The 17,153-nt window shown below is 54.1% G+C and overlaps 1 protein-coding gene across 1 annotated transcript in view; it reads left to right on the forward strand.

The window, feature by feature from the left end:
• LOC140396483 (uncharacterized) overlaps nt 1-17,153 on the forward strand; it is a 183,343-nt gene that overhangs the window by 112,293 nt on the left and 53,897 nt on the right. The window contains exon 19 of the mRNA XM_072485151.1: nt 6,160-6,223. Coding sequence (XP_072341252.1) covers nt 6,160-6,223 — 64 coding nt within the window. The remainder of the gene's footprint in view (nt 1-6,159; nt 6,224-17,153) is intronic.

Raw genomic sequence — 17,153 nt, forward strand, 5'->3', positions numbered from 1 at the left:
GTGGGGGGGGGGAGGTGGAGGTGGGGGGGGGAGGTGGAGGTGGGGGGGGGAGGTGGAGGTGGGGGGGGAGTTGGAGGTGGGGGGGGAGTTGGAGGTGGGGGGGGAGTTAGAGGTGGGGGGGGGGAGTTGGAGGTGGGGGGGGAGTTAGAGGTGGGGGGGGAGGTGGAGGTGGGGGGGGGAGGTGGGGGGGGAGGTGGAGGTGGGGGGGAGGTGGAGGTGGGGCGGGGAGGTGGAGGTGGGGGAGAGGTAGAGGTGGGGGGGGAGGTGGAGGTGGGGGGGGAGGTGAGGTGGGGGGGGGTGAGGTGGGGGGGGGTGAGGTGGGGGGGGGGAGGTGGGGGGAGTGGAGGTGGGGGGAGTGGAGGTGGGGGGAGTGGAGGTGGGGGGGGTGGGGGGGGGTGGGGAGGTGGAGGTGGGGGGGCTGGAGGTGGGGGGGGTGGGGGGGGAGGTGAGGTGGGGGGGGGAGGTGAGGTGGGAGGGGAGGTGGAGGTGGGGGGAGTGGAGGTGGGGGGAGTGGAGGTGGGGGGGTGGGGGGGTGGGGAGGTGGGGGGGGGAGGAGGTGGAGGTGGGGGGGGGGAGGAGGTGGCGGTGGGGGGGGAGGAGGTGGCGGTGGGGGGGGGAGGAGGTGGCGGTGGGGGGGAGGAGGTGGCGGTGGGGGGGGAGGAGGTGGCGGTGGGGGGGGGAGGAGGTGGCGGTGGGGGGGGGAGGAGGTGGCGGTGGGGGGGGGAGGAGGTGGCGGTGGGGGGGGGGAGGAGGTGGCGGTGGGGGGGGGATGAGGTGGCGGTGGGGGGGGGATGAGGTGGCGGTGGGGGGGGGATGAGGTGGCGGTGGGGGGGGATGAGGTGGCGGTGGGGGGGGGAGGAGGTGGCGGTGGGGGGGGAGGAGGTGGCGGTGGGGGGGGGAGGAGGTGGCGGTGGGGGGGGGGAGGTGGCAGTGGGGGGGGGAGGTGGCAGTGGGGGGGGGGAGGTGGCAGTGGGGGGGGGAGGTGGCAGTGGGGGGGGGAGGTGGCAGTGGGGGGGGGGAGGTGGAGGTGGGGGGGAGGTGGAGGTGGGGGGGGGAGGTGGAGGTGGGGGGGGGGAGGTGGAGGTGGGGGGGGGGAGGTGGAGGTGGGGGGGAGGAGGTGGAGGTTGGGGGGTGAGAAGGTCGTGGGGGGGGAGAAGGTGGGGGAGGGAGAAGTTGGGGGGGAGAGAAGATGGGGGGGGGGGAGAGAAAATGGGGGAGGGAGAAGGTGGGGGGGGAGGAGGAGGAAGTGGGGGTGAGGAGGAGGAGGTGGGGGGTGAGGAGGAGGAGGTGGGGGGTGAGGAGGAGGAGGTGGGGGGGGTGAGGAGGAGGAGGTGGGGGGGGGAGGAGGCGGAGGTGGGGGGGGTGGAGGTGTGGGGGGGGTGGAGGTGTGGGGGGGGTGGAGGTGTGGGGGGGTGGAGGTGTGGGGGGGTGGAGGTGTGGGGGGGTGGAGGTGTGGGGGGGTGGAGGTGTGGGGGGGTGGAGGTGTGGGGGGGTGGAGGTGTGGGGGGGTGGAGGTGTGGGGGGGTGGAGGTGTGGGGGGGTGGAGGTGTGGGGGGGTGGAGGTGTGGGGGGGTGGAGGTGTGGGGGGGTGGAGGTGTGGGGGGGTGGAGGTGTGGGGGGGTGGAGGTGTGGGGGGGTGGAGGTGTGGGGGGGTGGAGGTGTGGGGGGGTGGAGGTGTGGGGGGGTGGAGGTGTGGGGGGGTGGAGGTGTGGGGGGGTGGAGGTGTGGGGGGGTGGAGGTGTGGGGGGGTGGAGGTGTGGGGGGGTGGAGGTGTGGGGGGGGGGTGGAGGTGTGGGGGGGGGGTGGAGGTGTGGGGGGGGGGGTGGAGGTGTGGGGGGGGTGGGAGGTGTGGGGGGGGGGTGGAGGTGTGGGGGGGGGGTGGAGGTGTGGGGGGGGGTGGAGGTGTGGGGGGGGTGGAGGTGTGGGGGGGGGTGGAGGTGTGGGGGGGGTGGAGGTGTGGGGGGGGTGGAGGTGTGGGGGGGGTGGAGGTGTGGGGGGGGTGGAGGTGTGGGGGGGGTGGAGGTGTGGGGGGGTGGAGGTGTGGGGGGGGGTGGAGGTGTGGGGGGGGGGTGGAGGTGTGGGGGGGGTGGAGGTGTGGGGGGGGTGGAGGTGTGGGGGGGGTGGAGATGTGGGGGGGGGTGGAGATGTGGGGGGGGGTGGAGGTGTGGGGGGGGTGGAGGTGTGGGGGGGGGTGGAGGTGTGGGGGGGGGTGGAGGTGTGGGGGGGGGTGGAGGTGTGGGGGGGGGTGGAGGTGTGGGGGGGGTGGGGTGTGGGGGGGGTGGGGTGTGGGGGGGTGGAGGTGTGGGGGGGGTGGAGGTGTGGGGGGGTGGAGGTGTGGGGGGGGTGGGGTGTGGGGGGGTGGGGTGTGGGGGGGTGGGGTGGGGGGGGAGGTAGAGGTGGAGGTGGAGGTGGAGGTGGGGGGGGGAGTTGGAGGTGGGGGGGGAGTTGGAGGTGGGGGGGGGGGGTGGAGGTGGGGGGGGAGGTGGGGGGGGAGGTGGAGGTGGGGGGGGGGGAGGTGGAGGTGGGGGGGGAGGTGGGGTGGGGGGGAGGTAGAGGTGGGGGGGGGGGAAGGTGGAGGTGGGGGGGGAGGTGAGGTGGGGGGGGGTGAGGTGGGGGGGGTGAGGTGGAGGTGGGGGGAGTGGAGGTGGGGGGGGGAGGTGGAGGTGGGGGGGCTGGAGGTGGGGGGGGAGGAGGTGGAGGTGGGGGGGGAGGAGGTGGCGGTGGGGGGGGGGAGGTGAGGTGGTAGGGGAGGTGAGGTGGGGGGGAGGTGAGGTGGGGGGGGAGGTGGAGGTGGGGGGAGTGGAGGTGGGGGGGGTGGGGGGGTGGGGAGGTGGAGGTGGGGGGGCTGGAGGTGGGGGGGGGGAGGAGGTGGAGGTGGGGGGGGAGGAGGTGGCGGTGGGGGGGGAGGAGGTGGCGGTGGGGGGGGGGGGAGGAGGTGGCGGTGGGGGGGGGGGGAGGAGGTGGCGGTGGGGGGGGGAGGAGGTGGCGGTGGGGGGGGGAGGAGGAGGTGGCGGTGGGGGGGGAGGAGGAGGTGGCGGTGGGGGGGGGAGGAGGTGGCGGTGGGGGGGGAGGAGGTGGCGGTGGGGGGGGAGGAGGAGGCGGTGGGGGGGGGAGGAGGCGGTGGCGGTGGGGGGGAGGAGATGGCGGTGGGGGGGGGGTGGAGGTGTGGGGGGGTGGAGGTGTGGGGGGGTGGAGGTGTGGGGGGGGTGGAGGTGTGGGGGGGGTGGAGGTGTGGGGGGGGTGGAGGTGTGGGGGGGGTGGAGGTGTGGGGGGGGTGGAGGTGTGGGGGGGGTGGAGGTGTGGGGGGGGTGGAGGTGTGGGGGGGGGTGGAGGTGTGGGGGGGGTGGAGGTGTGGGGGGGGTGGAGGTGTGGGGGGGGTGGAGGTGTGGGGGGGGTGGAGGTGTGGGGGGGGGTGGAGGTGTGGGGGGGGGTGGAGGTGTGGGGGGGTGGAGGTGTGCGGGGGTGGAGGTGTGGGGGGGGTGGAGGTGTGGGGGGGGTGGAGGTGTGGGGGGGGTGGAGGTGTGGGGGGGTGGAGGTGTGGGGGGGGTGGAGGTGTGGGGGGGGTGGAGGTGTGGGGGGGGTGGAGGTGTGGGGGGGGTGGAGGTGTGGGGGGGGTGGAGGTGTGGGGGGGGTGGAGGTGTGGGGGGGGTGGAGGTGTGGGGGGGGTGGAGGTGTGGGGGGGGTGGAGGTGTGGGGGGGGGTGGAGGTGTGGGGGGGGTGGAGGTGTGGGGGGGGTGGAGGTGTGGGGGGGTGGAGGTGTGGGGGGGTGGAGGTGTGGGGGGGTGGAGGTGTGGGGGGGGGTGGAGGGAAGGAGGTGGGGGTGCGGGGAAGGAGGTGGGGGTGCGGGGAAGGAGGTGGGGGTGCGGGGAAGGAGGTGGGGGTGCGGGGAAGGAGGTGGGGGTGCGGGGAAGGAGGTGGGGGTGCGGGGAAGGAGGTGGGGGTGCGGGGAAGGAGGTGGGGGTGCGGGGAAGGAGGTGGGGGTGCGGGGAAGGAGGTGGGGGTGGGGGGGCGGGGGGGGAAAGAAGAGACATGGGAAATGACTGGTGATTCCCTGCTTGTTCAAAATCTGGAAGTTCAGATCACAGTTCAAGCGGAGCACCGTATATGCTAGCTTGAAGAAAGGATACTTGCATTGCGTGCACCAATCATGAATAGGTTCATAGGCTACAGAGAATAGCAATTTGTGAATTATGAATCCAGAGACCCCATCTGACATTTTGGGATTGCCACACTGGTTGGACTTTTTTCCTGGTGATTATTCCTGAAGAGGACTGGATAATTATCGGTTTTAAAAATAGCTTCTTCCCCACTGTTACCGGACTCCTAAAACGACCCCCTTATAGATGTACCTGATTAATACCACACTCTGTATGCTTCACCCGATGCCGGTGTCTATGTATTTACTTTGTGTTACCGTATTATATATTTTCTTTTTATTTTAATGTACAAAATGATCTGTTTTGAGCTGCTCGCAGAAAAATACTTTTCACTGTACCTCAGTGCGCGTGACAATCAACAAATTCAATGCAATCCAAGAAAGAAATTTGCCGGGATATGGGTAAAAAGGTGGGAGTTCGGAGATTAGCCAAGTTGTATTTGCAATGTGTTTAAGGCAGAGGTGGATAGGTTATCAGGAGTGGGAGGGATGCAGATTTAAAGTCACTGTCAAATCAGCCATGACCGTATTAAAGGACAGAGCAGGCGCAAGGGGCTCATTGTTCATTTGTAATGTTCAGGGGCCAACACATCGCTACACAATTAATTCCATGGAAGCTCATACTGGCTAATAGACAGCAAAACATTTCAAATTGGTTCAGGTACCAAAGGAGAGGGCTCATAGATTATTGGATGAGATCCTGGTGGAAGGAGGAAAATGAATATTCTGCACCCACAAGGTGGGAAGGAGCCCCCTTGATGCTCTCTTCCATCCTGCAGCAGTTGGTATTGCCCTTCCTGACTTCAAGTTCCCCTTGCTTTCATCTTCCAGACATAGCCAGATGCCCAATACCATACTTACTCCAACATGGTGACAATAAGGTAAAGTAGTCCAATACTTTACTCTTTTTGGTGAAATCCTCAGAGAACTGCCAGAAGAAATGGTGGTTAAGTTTAGTAAAGTTTTGACAGAGTAGGCCAACAAGTTTTCAATTTTTTCTCTAAGCATCCAGCAACATCAAACAGCGAAGGCTGAACGTAGCTTTAAGTAGCACTCAAAATGCTCAGCAATTATACCTTTACTCCTGTTCAGCTGATCACTGTTAGAACTTGTTAGCTGAAGCACTAAAAATGCAACCTCTTTAATTAGCATTGGCAGGCAATTAAATTGTCAATCCAATCCTCCATATGCTTTCTGTGCCCGGTGGGCACCGCAGGGGTTGGATTGTTTTATCGATCCCTCTTTTCACATTACAATTTAATGTTGTTAAGTTTCCATTCCTTGTTATTTTGGGACAGTGTTCCCTGCCAGAAATGGCCCCTTTTAATTTGTCCCTGAGTTAATTTCCTTTATTATATTCAATTGATTGGACCTCAAAATAAATCATATGCTCGTATGCACTTCAACCCCTTTACCAAGATAGGATCTTGGACTCGAGGAGAGCTGAACTAGCTTTGCAGTTTAAGAAGTCGTTGTGATACATGGAGACTCTTTAATGCCTGCAGTAAAGGGCTAAAGTTGCTCCCAAATGGGCGAGTATCTGTTTCTGGGTCAGATGTATTTATTTTAGTTTGGTTACAGGCATTATTACAGTGTTGGTCAGCTGGATGCTGAAAATTCTTTATTGGCTGTGAGAGTGGTGTATACATTGTTCACCAGCTGTCACCTTTCCTACTTGTATTGAATTTGCATCTGGATGTTGCAGTTAATTTGTGCGGCCTTGGACTGTGACTGTTTCCTAGCAATTGAATGGTGGTAACTTTTTCGGAATTTGTTTCACATAAGTTATGAGGCTTTGTGAATGTGTCTTTTTTTGTGCTATATCATTTTGATACTGCAACTTAGACATGGCTGAAGATTAGATCTGGACTGCGAGGCATATTAGGTAACGCCACCTTTTTTTTATATATATATATATATATATATATATATAGTATATATGGAATTTTGTATAAAATGAAATCAGGCAACTATTCTAATTGCAACTTCTCCATTCTGCATAGGTGCATTAACGGCAGCACTTTGTTGCATACTGCTGCTTACTTTGGGAAAACGGATACCATTGAAGTAAGAGATATTATTTATCATTGTGAACATCAGAATGCTCCACTCCCTGAAAAGCGGCGTATTCTAGGAGTACGCCGCGCCACGTATCCACGGTCTCAGGCCATTGCCTGAGGTCCACCCCTCGATGCTCCGTCCCCGACCGGCCGAGTTCCCGACAGCGTGGGACACGTGTGCTCTCACCCGTCGTAAATGTAGCGTGGCGGCTACAGACTCAGTCTGGCACCGCCACAGTCTGGGGAGGACCGATCCGCAGGCGGGGGGGGGGCTTCATTCAGGGCTGGGGGAACTGTGGGCGGGTGGTCCGGGGTGTGCGAGTGGCCAAAGGGGGGTACTATGGAGGGTACTATTTTTGCAGTCCGGGTCCGCTGACTGAGTCTGCCATGAAGACGTGCACATGCACGGCCATGGACACGGAAATGCTCAGGGCCGTACCAGCAGCGAGAGCTGGGAGCTCCACACTGCCTCCCCGCTAACCCCCAGCAAAACGGCGAATCGGTGGCCATTTTGCGGCTGTTTTACTGGCATAAAACACCTCCATTTTCATGCCAGCATGGGGACTTAGTCTCCCAAACAGAGAATCCAGCCCATTTTGTTTATCACATATTCAGTTTTCCACTGCAATGTAAAGGGTATTTTTCTTTTCATTATCTGAGCAGATCTCCACCCACTCTCGCCATGTTGTTGCAAATACTGGGTACAATTTAACCATCGCGTTGTGCCTGTTGCGGATTGGGGTGAATAATGGGAAAGGCCAAAAATAGTGAGACGGAGTGTAGTGGTTGGGCTTGGTCAGGGGGCTGAAGCATTCTAGGTCAGAGATCACCCATAAGTCAGAGGATGAGGGGTTTTGTGTCTTGATGACTGAACAGTGTGCCTGAACCCGAGGAGCATCAGCACCAGAGAGGCAGCGGCCAACAATCAAACACTAAAGAGCTGGGCTTCAGCACTGGGGATCTTCTTGCGACCAAAGTGTAAGAATGTGGATCACCGGAAGGCACCCGAGTACAGTTTCCCTGATGTTCCCAGCAGAGGTCTGGGATCTCGGGGCTCCTGATCTGGGCGGGAGTGAGTGTGCAGAGTGAGGTTTTCCAGCACAACTGGCTCGCTGGATGGCACTCTGAGAGAAGGCAGGACACATGTGGGTTGGGGAGGCTTGGGGGATTTGAGGGTCCCGGGATGGAAACCCTAACTGATTGTCGGTCTCCCTCCTTCTCCAATTCATTACAGATATAAAGATATTGGCTAGTAATGGGACCCGCAGAGGCTAACCTCGCTGTGCCTGTGGCAGCCGAGGTAGGCACATTCTGCAGATGGCAGCAGCAATAACACAGGCTGAAGGTGGCACCCCATTTGCAAGGGTCCACCGCACACCCTGAAGATCCAGCCGCCCATCAGGGTGAGGAGGGACCCAGAAGGGGAGGCCAGCGATGGCCCATGGTGTACAGGCATTATTGGACATTCAATGAGCTTGGATACCATGTGCCGTAGAAGACTGCGTCTCAGGAGAGAGACAATGCGTCATCTGTACCGCATCTTTGCGGACTTGGCAACCCGTGTAGAAGGAGGATACCCGCTCCAGCTGGCCATGAAGGTCACCGCAGACTTAACACCTATGCCACCAGGTCATTCCAGGGCTCAAGCGGGAACCTGTGTGGCATTTCACAATCTACAGCTCACAGGTGCATCCGTGAGAAGGTTGATGCTCTGTATAACTGGGCATCGGACTTTATCGCCCATGATCTGGACCAGGCCCACCAAGATGCCGAAGCTGCATTATTTGCTGCCAATGCCAGAATGCATGATGTCTCGCATGTTGCCCTGCACACACCAGGGCAAAAGGAAATATTGACAGGAAGGGATTCCACTTCCTGAATGTTCAGATCGTGTGCGACCACCACCTCCGTATCATGCATGCGTGTGTACCCTCTACCCAGGAAGCATGATCCTGGGGCACTCTGGGATCTCCGGTGTCTTCAAGGACCACCCCAGGATGATTGGTTGACTTGTGGGGGCCAAGTGATACCTGCTGAGGTCATAGCTGATGATGCCCGTGCAGAGAGCTGAGACTGAGGCGGGAGACATGCTATAATGAGGCCCACATTGTCACCCATGCTGTCGTTGAGCGGTGCATTGGGAAATGTGGTTCCAATGCCTTTGCCACTCTGCTGGTGCCCTGCAGTATGCCTCCCAGAGCGTCTGCTGCTTTGTGGTGGTCTGCTGTGCCCTCCACAACCTGACACAGCAGTGGAATGGAATGCTGGAGGAGAAAGAGGGATACTTGGCCTGGAGGAGTCGGTCATGGAGTGACTGGAGGATAAGTCATGGAGGAGAGGCGGCTGCAAGGGGCTGAATAGCCAGGACAACCTCATCATCCCAAGTTCTCATAAGACGAGGCTGTGTCCCTCAGCTCAAACCCCCCCCCCCCCCCCCAACCCCCACCCCAATCACACCGTCCTCTCCCTGACCACCCTGTTTTACCCTCCCAAGTGTCTGGGTAACATCACTCTCAACGTGATGGACCTGTGTTGGTACAGTTAGCGGGTCACTATACAAGGCAGGAGGAGAGATGAGCATGCTTACACCCATCCTCTGAATGGGGTTTGCACCGGGGGATTTTGATCTTGGACAACTGTGCCCAGGAGGCTGTGGCATGGGGAGAACCAGAGGGCATCGGGGGTTGGGGTGCAGTGAGGTCCACTGTGAGCTGGAGGGTCCTGGCTAACTTACCAGTGTCGCAGACATCGCCATACCATCCTGTTTTGCCCGCTGCTCTTGAGACGCATCAATGTCAGCAGGGGGGGAATTTGGACTGCAGTTGTCTCCTTGGCAGGCCCTGGGTTGGCCTCTAATGCTTCCTCCTCCCTGACGGTAGGACCCTGGGGAACTCCATGGGATGGAGGAGCGGCTGGAGTGAGCTCCAGAGGCCTCTGAGCCATCCTAGAGGCTGCCCTTGCCTGTACAGTGGTGTCGATGCCCTCAGTGATGGTGTTAATAAGAACATAAGAACTAGGAACAGGAGTAGGCCATCTGGCCCCTCGAGCCTGCTCCACCATTCAATGAGATCATGGCTGATCTTTGTGGACTCAGCTCCACTCTCCGGCCCGTACACCATATCCCCGAATCCCTTTATTCTTTAGAAAGGTATCTATCTTTTTCTTAAAAACGTTTAAAGAAGGAGCCTCAACTGCTTCACTGGGCAAGGAATTCCAGAGATTCACAACCCTTTGGGTGAAGAAGTTCCTCCTAAACTCGGTCCTAAATCTACTTCCCCTTATTTTGAGACTATGCCCCCTAGTTCTGCGTTCCCCGACCAGTGGAAACAACCTGCCCGCATCTATCCTATCTATTCCCTTCATAATTTTATATGTTTCAATAAGATCCCCCCCCCCACATCCTTCTAAACTCCAATGAGTACAGTCCCAGTCTACTCAACTTCTCGTCATAATCTAATCCACTCAACTCTGGGATCAACCTAGTGAATCTCCTCTGCACTCCCTCCAGTGCCAATATGTCCTTTCTCAGGTAAGGAGACCAAAACTGAACACAATACTCCAGATGTGGCCTCACCAACACCTTACACAATTGCAGCATAACCTCCCTAGTCTTGAACTCCATCCCTCGAGCAATGAAAGACAAAACTCAATTAGCCTTCTTAATCACCTGTTGCACCTGCACACCAACTTTTTGCGACTTGTGCACCGGCACACCCAGGTCCCTCTGCACAGCAGCATGTTTTAACATCTTACCATTTAAATAATAATCCATTCTGCTGTTATTCCTCCCAAAATGGATAGCCTCACACTTGGCAACATTGAATTCCATCTGCCAGACCCTAGCCCATTCACCTAACCTATCCAAATCCTTCTGCAGACTTCCGGTATCCTCTGCACTTTTTGCTTTACCACTCATCTTAGTGTCGTCTGCAAACTTTGCCACATTGCACTTGGTCCCCAACTCCAAATCATCAATGTAAATTGTGAACAACTGCGGGCCCAACACTGATCCTTGAGGGACCCCACTAGTTACAGGTTGCCAACCAGAGAAACACCCATTTATCCCCACTCTCTGCTTTCTGTTAGTTAACCAATCCTCTACCCATGCTACCACTTTACCCTCAATGCCATGCATCTTTAGTTTATGCAGCAACCTTTTGTGTGGCACCTTGTCAAAAGCTTTCTGGAAATCCAGATATACCACATCCATTGGCTCCCCGTTATCTACCGCACTGGTAACGTCCTCAAAAAATTCTACCAAATTAGTCAGACACGACCTACCCTTTATGAACCCATGCTGCGTCTGCCCAATGGGACAATTTCCCTCCAGGTGCCCCGCTATTTCCTCCTTAACGATAGATTCCAGCATTTTCCCTACAACCGAAGTTAAGCTTACCGGCCTATAATTACCCGCTTTCTGCCGACCTCCTTTTTTAAACAGTGGTGTCACGTTTGCTACTTTCCAATCCTCTGGGACCACCCCAGAGTCTACATCGCTGTTGATGGCCTTGGTGACTAGGCCATAGATCATAGAATTTACGGTGCAGAAGGAGGCCATTCGGCCCATCGAGTCTGCATCGGCTCTTGGAAAGAGCACCCTAATTAAGCCCATGCCTTCACCCTATCCCCATAACCCAGTTACCCCACCTAATCTTTTTGGACACTAAGGGCGATTTATTACGACCAATCCACCTAACCTGCACATCTTTAGACTGGGAGGAAACTGGAGCACCCGGAGGAAATCCACGCAGACACGGGGAGAACGTGCAGACTCCGCACAGACAGTGACCCAAGCCGGGAATTGAACCTGAGACCCTGGAGCTGGGAAGCAACTGTGCAAACAATTGTGCTACCATGCTGTGGTGTGCCTCGGCAACGTCCACCTGTGTCTGGTATATGTCCCAGATCAGGGACATGTTGAAGCCCTCAGCCATCGTCTTCGTGCATTGAGCTCTGCCTTGGGCACCAAGGAACATGACGCGGATGTTGGCCTCGGTGCCACACATTGTCTCTGCGCCCGTAGCCTTTGGGACTCCTCCAATTGGCTTTCCAGTTGCTGGAATGTCGCCGACACCCTCTTCTGAATGTCATGGCTGTATCCTATCATCTGCATCAGCTCTGGGAGAACCTTGTCCAGAGGGTCGGAGACCTCCGAATACTGCTTCCCCCGGACATCCCTGCCTACACCTGATGTTCATTAACAACTGTGTGGTGCTCACCAGATTGTGCCCCAGAAGCTTGTCAAATAATGGGCACCCACTGAGATCTGTGTCTCTGCGCTGGTGGAAGGTGAGGGTGATAGCTGTGACACCTCGATGGAGATTTCCTCGGAGCTCTCTTCCAAGGTGGCTTTTTGATAGGCGGGAGGGGGGGTCTCTCCTCTCTTTTCTCTCCTCTCTCTTTTTTCTCTCTCTCTCTCTTTTCTCCCTTTTTCTCTCTTTTTTTTCTCTCTCACTCTTCTTTCTCTTTTCTCTCTCTCTCGCTTCTCTTTCTCTCTCCCTCTCTCTCTTTTCTATCTCTTTTCTTTTTTCTCTCTCTTTTCTTTCTCTCTCTTTTCTCTCTCTTTTCTCTCTCTTTTCTCTCTCTTTTCTCTCTCTTTTCTCTCTCTTTTCTCTCTCTTTTCTCTCTCTGTCTTTTCACTCTTTCTCTCTTCCCCCCCCCCGCACAACACACAATTTCCAGGGCCCGTTCCTCATCAGGGGGCGAGGGCCCAGGATCTCTGGGTGGCGGGGGGGGGGGGGGGGGGGGTAATCGAGGGGTGGCAGGCGTAGCTGATGCTAGGATAGAGGTGGTAACTTATCCTTCCAGCTCAGTGGAGGTCCTTGGTCTTCCAACATTGGACACAGTTCCCCTTGACGTGCTGCCTGAACTGATAGCCACTGCCCACTAGGCAGCATTTCTAACCCTTCTGCTCCTCCTCTGAAGCCTTTGGGGGAACAGTGTGGCCTGTCTCTCATCACCTGGAACGTGAACCCATGCAAAACCTCAAATTTGGGCACCATGTGCTGAGGCTGACACTAGTTTCTAACGACCAGAGTGTTGTACTGTGTAATTATACTCCAGTCTTTCTGTGTCTTTTAAGGCCACTGTATCTGACTATTTTTACATGAATAAACCTCCTCAAGTCATTCGGAGTTTGATTGTTTAGTGAAGGAACTATGCAGATTAGAAAACATGGTGATTCAGGCGAGAGGTTAGACCCAGCCTGGATTCATTGGCTTTCGTTTTCTTTTCAAGAAAACTGTCCTGCATATGCAGCAGGTCTATTATGTCAGAGCAGGATGCACCTTAGATGCAGCGTTTGTGTAGATAAATAGGTATACTGAGAGCCCATGGAAGTATTTTAAAAACATTTCTGGCTATGTTATTCTTTGATCGATTTGACTTTTTAAAAAATCTTCAGCAATGTTTTTGGGTCTGGTTCAATTGGCACCAGAATCCCTCTCAGTCCTTATCCAAGATTCAGGTATGAAACTAAACTAGGATCAAGAACAGGCAAATCAAGCCTGTGGAGAATCACAGCCAACCCATATCCAGTCCTCAGCCAGCACCTGCAGATGCATATTTCCCAGCATATGTTACTGGCTAGCAATTAGTAGCAGGGAATCTAGCTAATTGCTTTCTCTTTCCTAATCCAAATGCACTGAGATGAGCTGATTATGCACCGTTATGATTCAGTAACGCATCAAGTGGAGGCTTTATCCAGCAGGCAATTCAGGAAATTTGGAATCCATGAGAACAGTCATGTGCAATCTTTTAAGGAAGCGGTTATTGACCCAATGTACCTACAAATGCACAGCCCTGGATTATTTTTTTAGCTCATTGATGTGACCATCAATTTACTCGAGACAAGAGTAGAAGTAAATCGTGGCTTTAATCAACTTCGAACAGTGCCTGCTTGTGACTGATCCAATACTGAGAACCACCTATGGGTCGACTGCTCTTTGTACCTCCCTTCAAGGGGAGGAGCCATACAGGCCCCAACATTTTCCCCTATCGATAATGCCACACAATGGCCCATAGGAGGAGCCCACAAGGGCAACAGCATAGCACAGATACAGATACAATGGTGGATTATTGGCATAATACATTCACCACACTCATTTCATATCATTTTACTGCTCGTTATTATACAGTAGAACCCCTTAATGGTGAGTAAATGTTTAATATGGGGAATGCATTGGTGTCAGAGGAGACATTCCTGTTTGTAAACCTGTCTTTACAAAGACTTCTGCTTGTATTCCTTGTCTGGGCTAATTCATGTTAGAATGTTGGCCTCCTGTAAACTGGTTTTGGATGGGGGAGGGGGGAGAGAGAACGTGTGTGGGGTGACGCACCCTCTGGTTACCAAAACGTTGTTGACCACTGCAAATACTGTGCAGCTGCTTTATTAGGAAGGAGGTCCTGTTCTAGGAGATTGCAGATGTCACTAGTGACTAATTCTGAGTGTCTGGCCCTTCCAAGATGCTGGTACACAGACCTGATAATTGTCTGTTGAACCTGTGTTGGGGTTGTCGCTGTCTTTCAATTGGATCTCAGAATCCATCCCCCTGCCCTGTCGAGGGGCATGGGGTTGTGGAAAAGACATGGATGTGGTATCTGCTCTTGATCCTCACCAGAGGTACAAGGAAGATCTGCATAAGCTGCTCCCATGCCTTGCTTAAAGCTGCGCAAAGGGAGTACAGCTGATGGGGGGGTGGGGGGGGGGGAGACGACGACGACTGACTGAAGGGAGTACAGTTGATGGTGGGGGGGGAACCGAAGGGGGTACAGCTGATGGGGTGGGGGGTGAACTGAAGGGAGTATAGCTGATGGGGTGGGGGACTGACTGAAGGGAGTACAGGTGATGGGGGGGGGGACTGAAGGGAGTACAGCTGATGGTGGTGGGGGGGGGGGAACTGAACGGAGTACAGCTGATGGTGGGGGACTGACTGAAGGGAGTACAGCTGATGGTGGGGGATTGACTGAAGGGAGTACAGCTGAGGGGGGAGGGGGGAACTGAAGGGAGTGCAGCTGATGGTGGGGGCTGACTGAAGGGAGTACAGCTGATGGTGGTGGGGGGAGACTGAAGGGAGTACAGCTGAAGTTGGGGTGCCTACCAAAATGTTAGCAATCCCCTGTTGCAATTTCATATCAACATGACCAAAAGAAAACTCACGCCAATGTGTTTGGGCGGGACGGTAGTCCAGTGGTTAGCACTGTTGCTTCACCGCACCAGGGTTTCAGGTTCGATTCCCGTTTGGGTCACTGTGTGTGGAGTCTGCACGTTCTCCCTGTGTCTGTGTGGGTTTCCTCCGGGTGCTCCGGTTTCCTCCCACAAGATCCGAAAGATGTGCTTGTTAGGTAATTTGGACATTTTGAATTCCCCCTCTGTGCACCCGAAAAGACAGCGGAGTGTGACGACTAGGGGCTTTTCACAGTTACTTCATTGCAGTGTTAATGTAAGCCTACTTGCGACAATAAAGATTATTATTATTATGTTAACCGTCTGAATTTTCCTGGTTGTGTCACATTCCTGACATTGGGAACCCAGGATTGGCCATGGAGAGTGATGGGTGATGGCCTTCGTAACCAATTAAAAAGCCTTCTGGGAGGCCTGTCAATTAAGAAAGGCCGGAGGCCCCAATAGGAGAGCCTGCATTGATAACTGGCTGGCAGCTCCACCAAGCACTGCTGAGTCAGGCAGAAGACCCTGAGGGTATTTCAAAATCAGGACAATGTATCATTGTGAAAATTCACACCTGACCACCATAATCAGGTGATCGATTAAATCCTTCCACAGGATAATTTGCAGTCGCAGCTGTGCCCATTGAATCCCAGCGAGTGAATGCTGAGGTGATTAAGAGGTGGTGTGTATGGGCCCTGGCCTGCCAATAGGAGGCTGCCTCCAGTTACCTGTCGGTCTCTGGCCTCAACTGGGAGAGCCGCCACTATCTGAAATATCGAGTGATGCCACCAATCTTCCCCCAATTGACCCTTAACGAACCTGATTGACGACCGCTGCTGCTGTGGCAGGAAGCCTCTGCCAGCTTGGTAAAGATTTTACAATTTAGTTCCCTGTCCCGCCTAATCCACCTCCGAAGGCCTGGAAAAATTCAGTCCAATGTTTCCGGTCTATGACCTTTCATCAGAACTGGAAAAAGTTAGAAACAAAGCAGTTTTTAAGCAGGTACAAAGAAAGATGGGGAGGGAAGAGCAAAAGGGAAGGTCTGTGACAGAATTGAAAGCTGGAGTGAATAAATGACAATTTAAAAGTAAATTGTGCATACTTAAAAAATCAAATGCTTAGGTGTTGCAATGTAAGTTGATAATGGTGTTCATGTAATATATGAGGCCATTATTTATAAATAACAAATGGTGTCATGTGATATAATTTCCCAGAGCAACAAACTTTTCATCTCCTCTCAATGTGTTATTTGTTTTTTAAATCTTGTAGGAGACATTTGTTATATAGTTTCTTTAATTCACAGAATGTAGGCAAGGCTACACTTTAACAAGGTGTTGTGTGCACACCTCTACCGATTACTTGGAATGGTTTACGAGAACATTAAAAATTAGCCACATGCTGTGGGGATAGAATCATGTGTATGATATTCTGAAGATTATTAAAACTAATAACATGTTACGTCTATTTTTTCATGGTTGACCAAATGGTTCAATATATTGGTTTTGATTGTACAATTTGTTGGCATTTTGAATTCACAAGGAATTGCGGGGGTAGCACCGATTTTTTAAAAAAATGTGCAAGGATGGGAGCAGCCTCGGAGATCCGGTTGATCTTATTGAAACAGCTTAATTTTACTAACCAATTATTGGGGTCTGGCAACGATTTGGAGGAATGGATGAAACTCCCCACTTTTAATTCCCTTTCTGGGCAAGAGAGTTTGATTGGCAATCATTAAAAATTATTGTCATTAAGTTGGTAGTTATACTCACTATTAGACTTACTGTTGGCAATGAATGTACAAATACAATTTCATGAGGTCATCAATGCATGAATTGAATTGTTGCAAATCAGCCAACAACTTGTGGCAGTTGTGGAATTTCTCTTCCTTGCCACAAGTTACTGATCGATTAAATTTGAACATTTAATAACCGTCTGCATCACTCACATTTGTTATTTTATCCGCAAAATCTGACCAATACCTAAAGAATGAAATTTGCGCTTGAGAGATCGAGATAACACAGACTTATTGGGTGTTCACTGACATTGAACCAGTGAACAATTATCAGTCTTAGGACAAATTTAGCTTTTAAAATTGGAAACATTGGTTTCAGTTATGGAGATTTGGGGGTAGAAATTCACCTTCAACAATGGCACAAAACATCTCATCATCCATCAATTCCATGCAGTGCCTGATATTGCAATGCTTTCCATTATTGGGGAATGTATTAATGACAAGCAGGGATGTAATAGAACTGTTGAAAATGCTTGTTGGGCCACAGCCGGGGTTTGTGTCCAGTTCTGTTCACATTTCAGGAAGGACATAATTGCTTTGGAAAGAGTGCAGAGGAGATTCCATGGCTTGAAAATTGCAGCTATGAAGAGAGATTGCATTTGCTATGGTTGTTTTCCTTCGAACTGAGGAGACTCGGGGGTGACCTAATTGAGATGTACAAAACTGAGGGGCCTAGTCAAGAAAGACTTGTTTCCCCTCGGTGAGCGGTCAATTATCAGGAGAAATAGATTGAAGGTGACTGGTAGAAAGGTGAGAGGAACCCTGTTCAGTCAAAGGGGGGTTGTGGTCTGGAATTCAGTTCCTAAGTTGGTGGTTGAAGCTGAAATGCTCAACTTGTACCTGAAGGTGAATGTGATATGTGAAGATGTGAAGTGTTGTAACCAACAGGACTATGTACTGTTTTGTGTTATGTACTCTGGGATAACACAGGCTGCAACTGGATGCAGCTTTAACAAAAGATGCTCCAGACCTTGAAGT

Source organism: Scyliorhinus torazame, chromosome 19 (assembly GCF_047496885.1).
Source record: "Scyliorhinus torazame isolate Kashiwa2021f chromosome 19, sScyTor2.1, whole genome shotgun sequence".
NCBI classification, from domain to species: domain Eukaryota; kingdom Metazoa; phylum Chordata; class Chondrichthyes; order Carcharhiniformes; family Scyliorhinidae; genus Scyliorhinus; species Scyliorhinus torazame.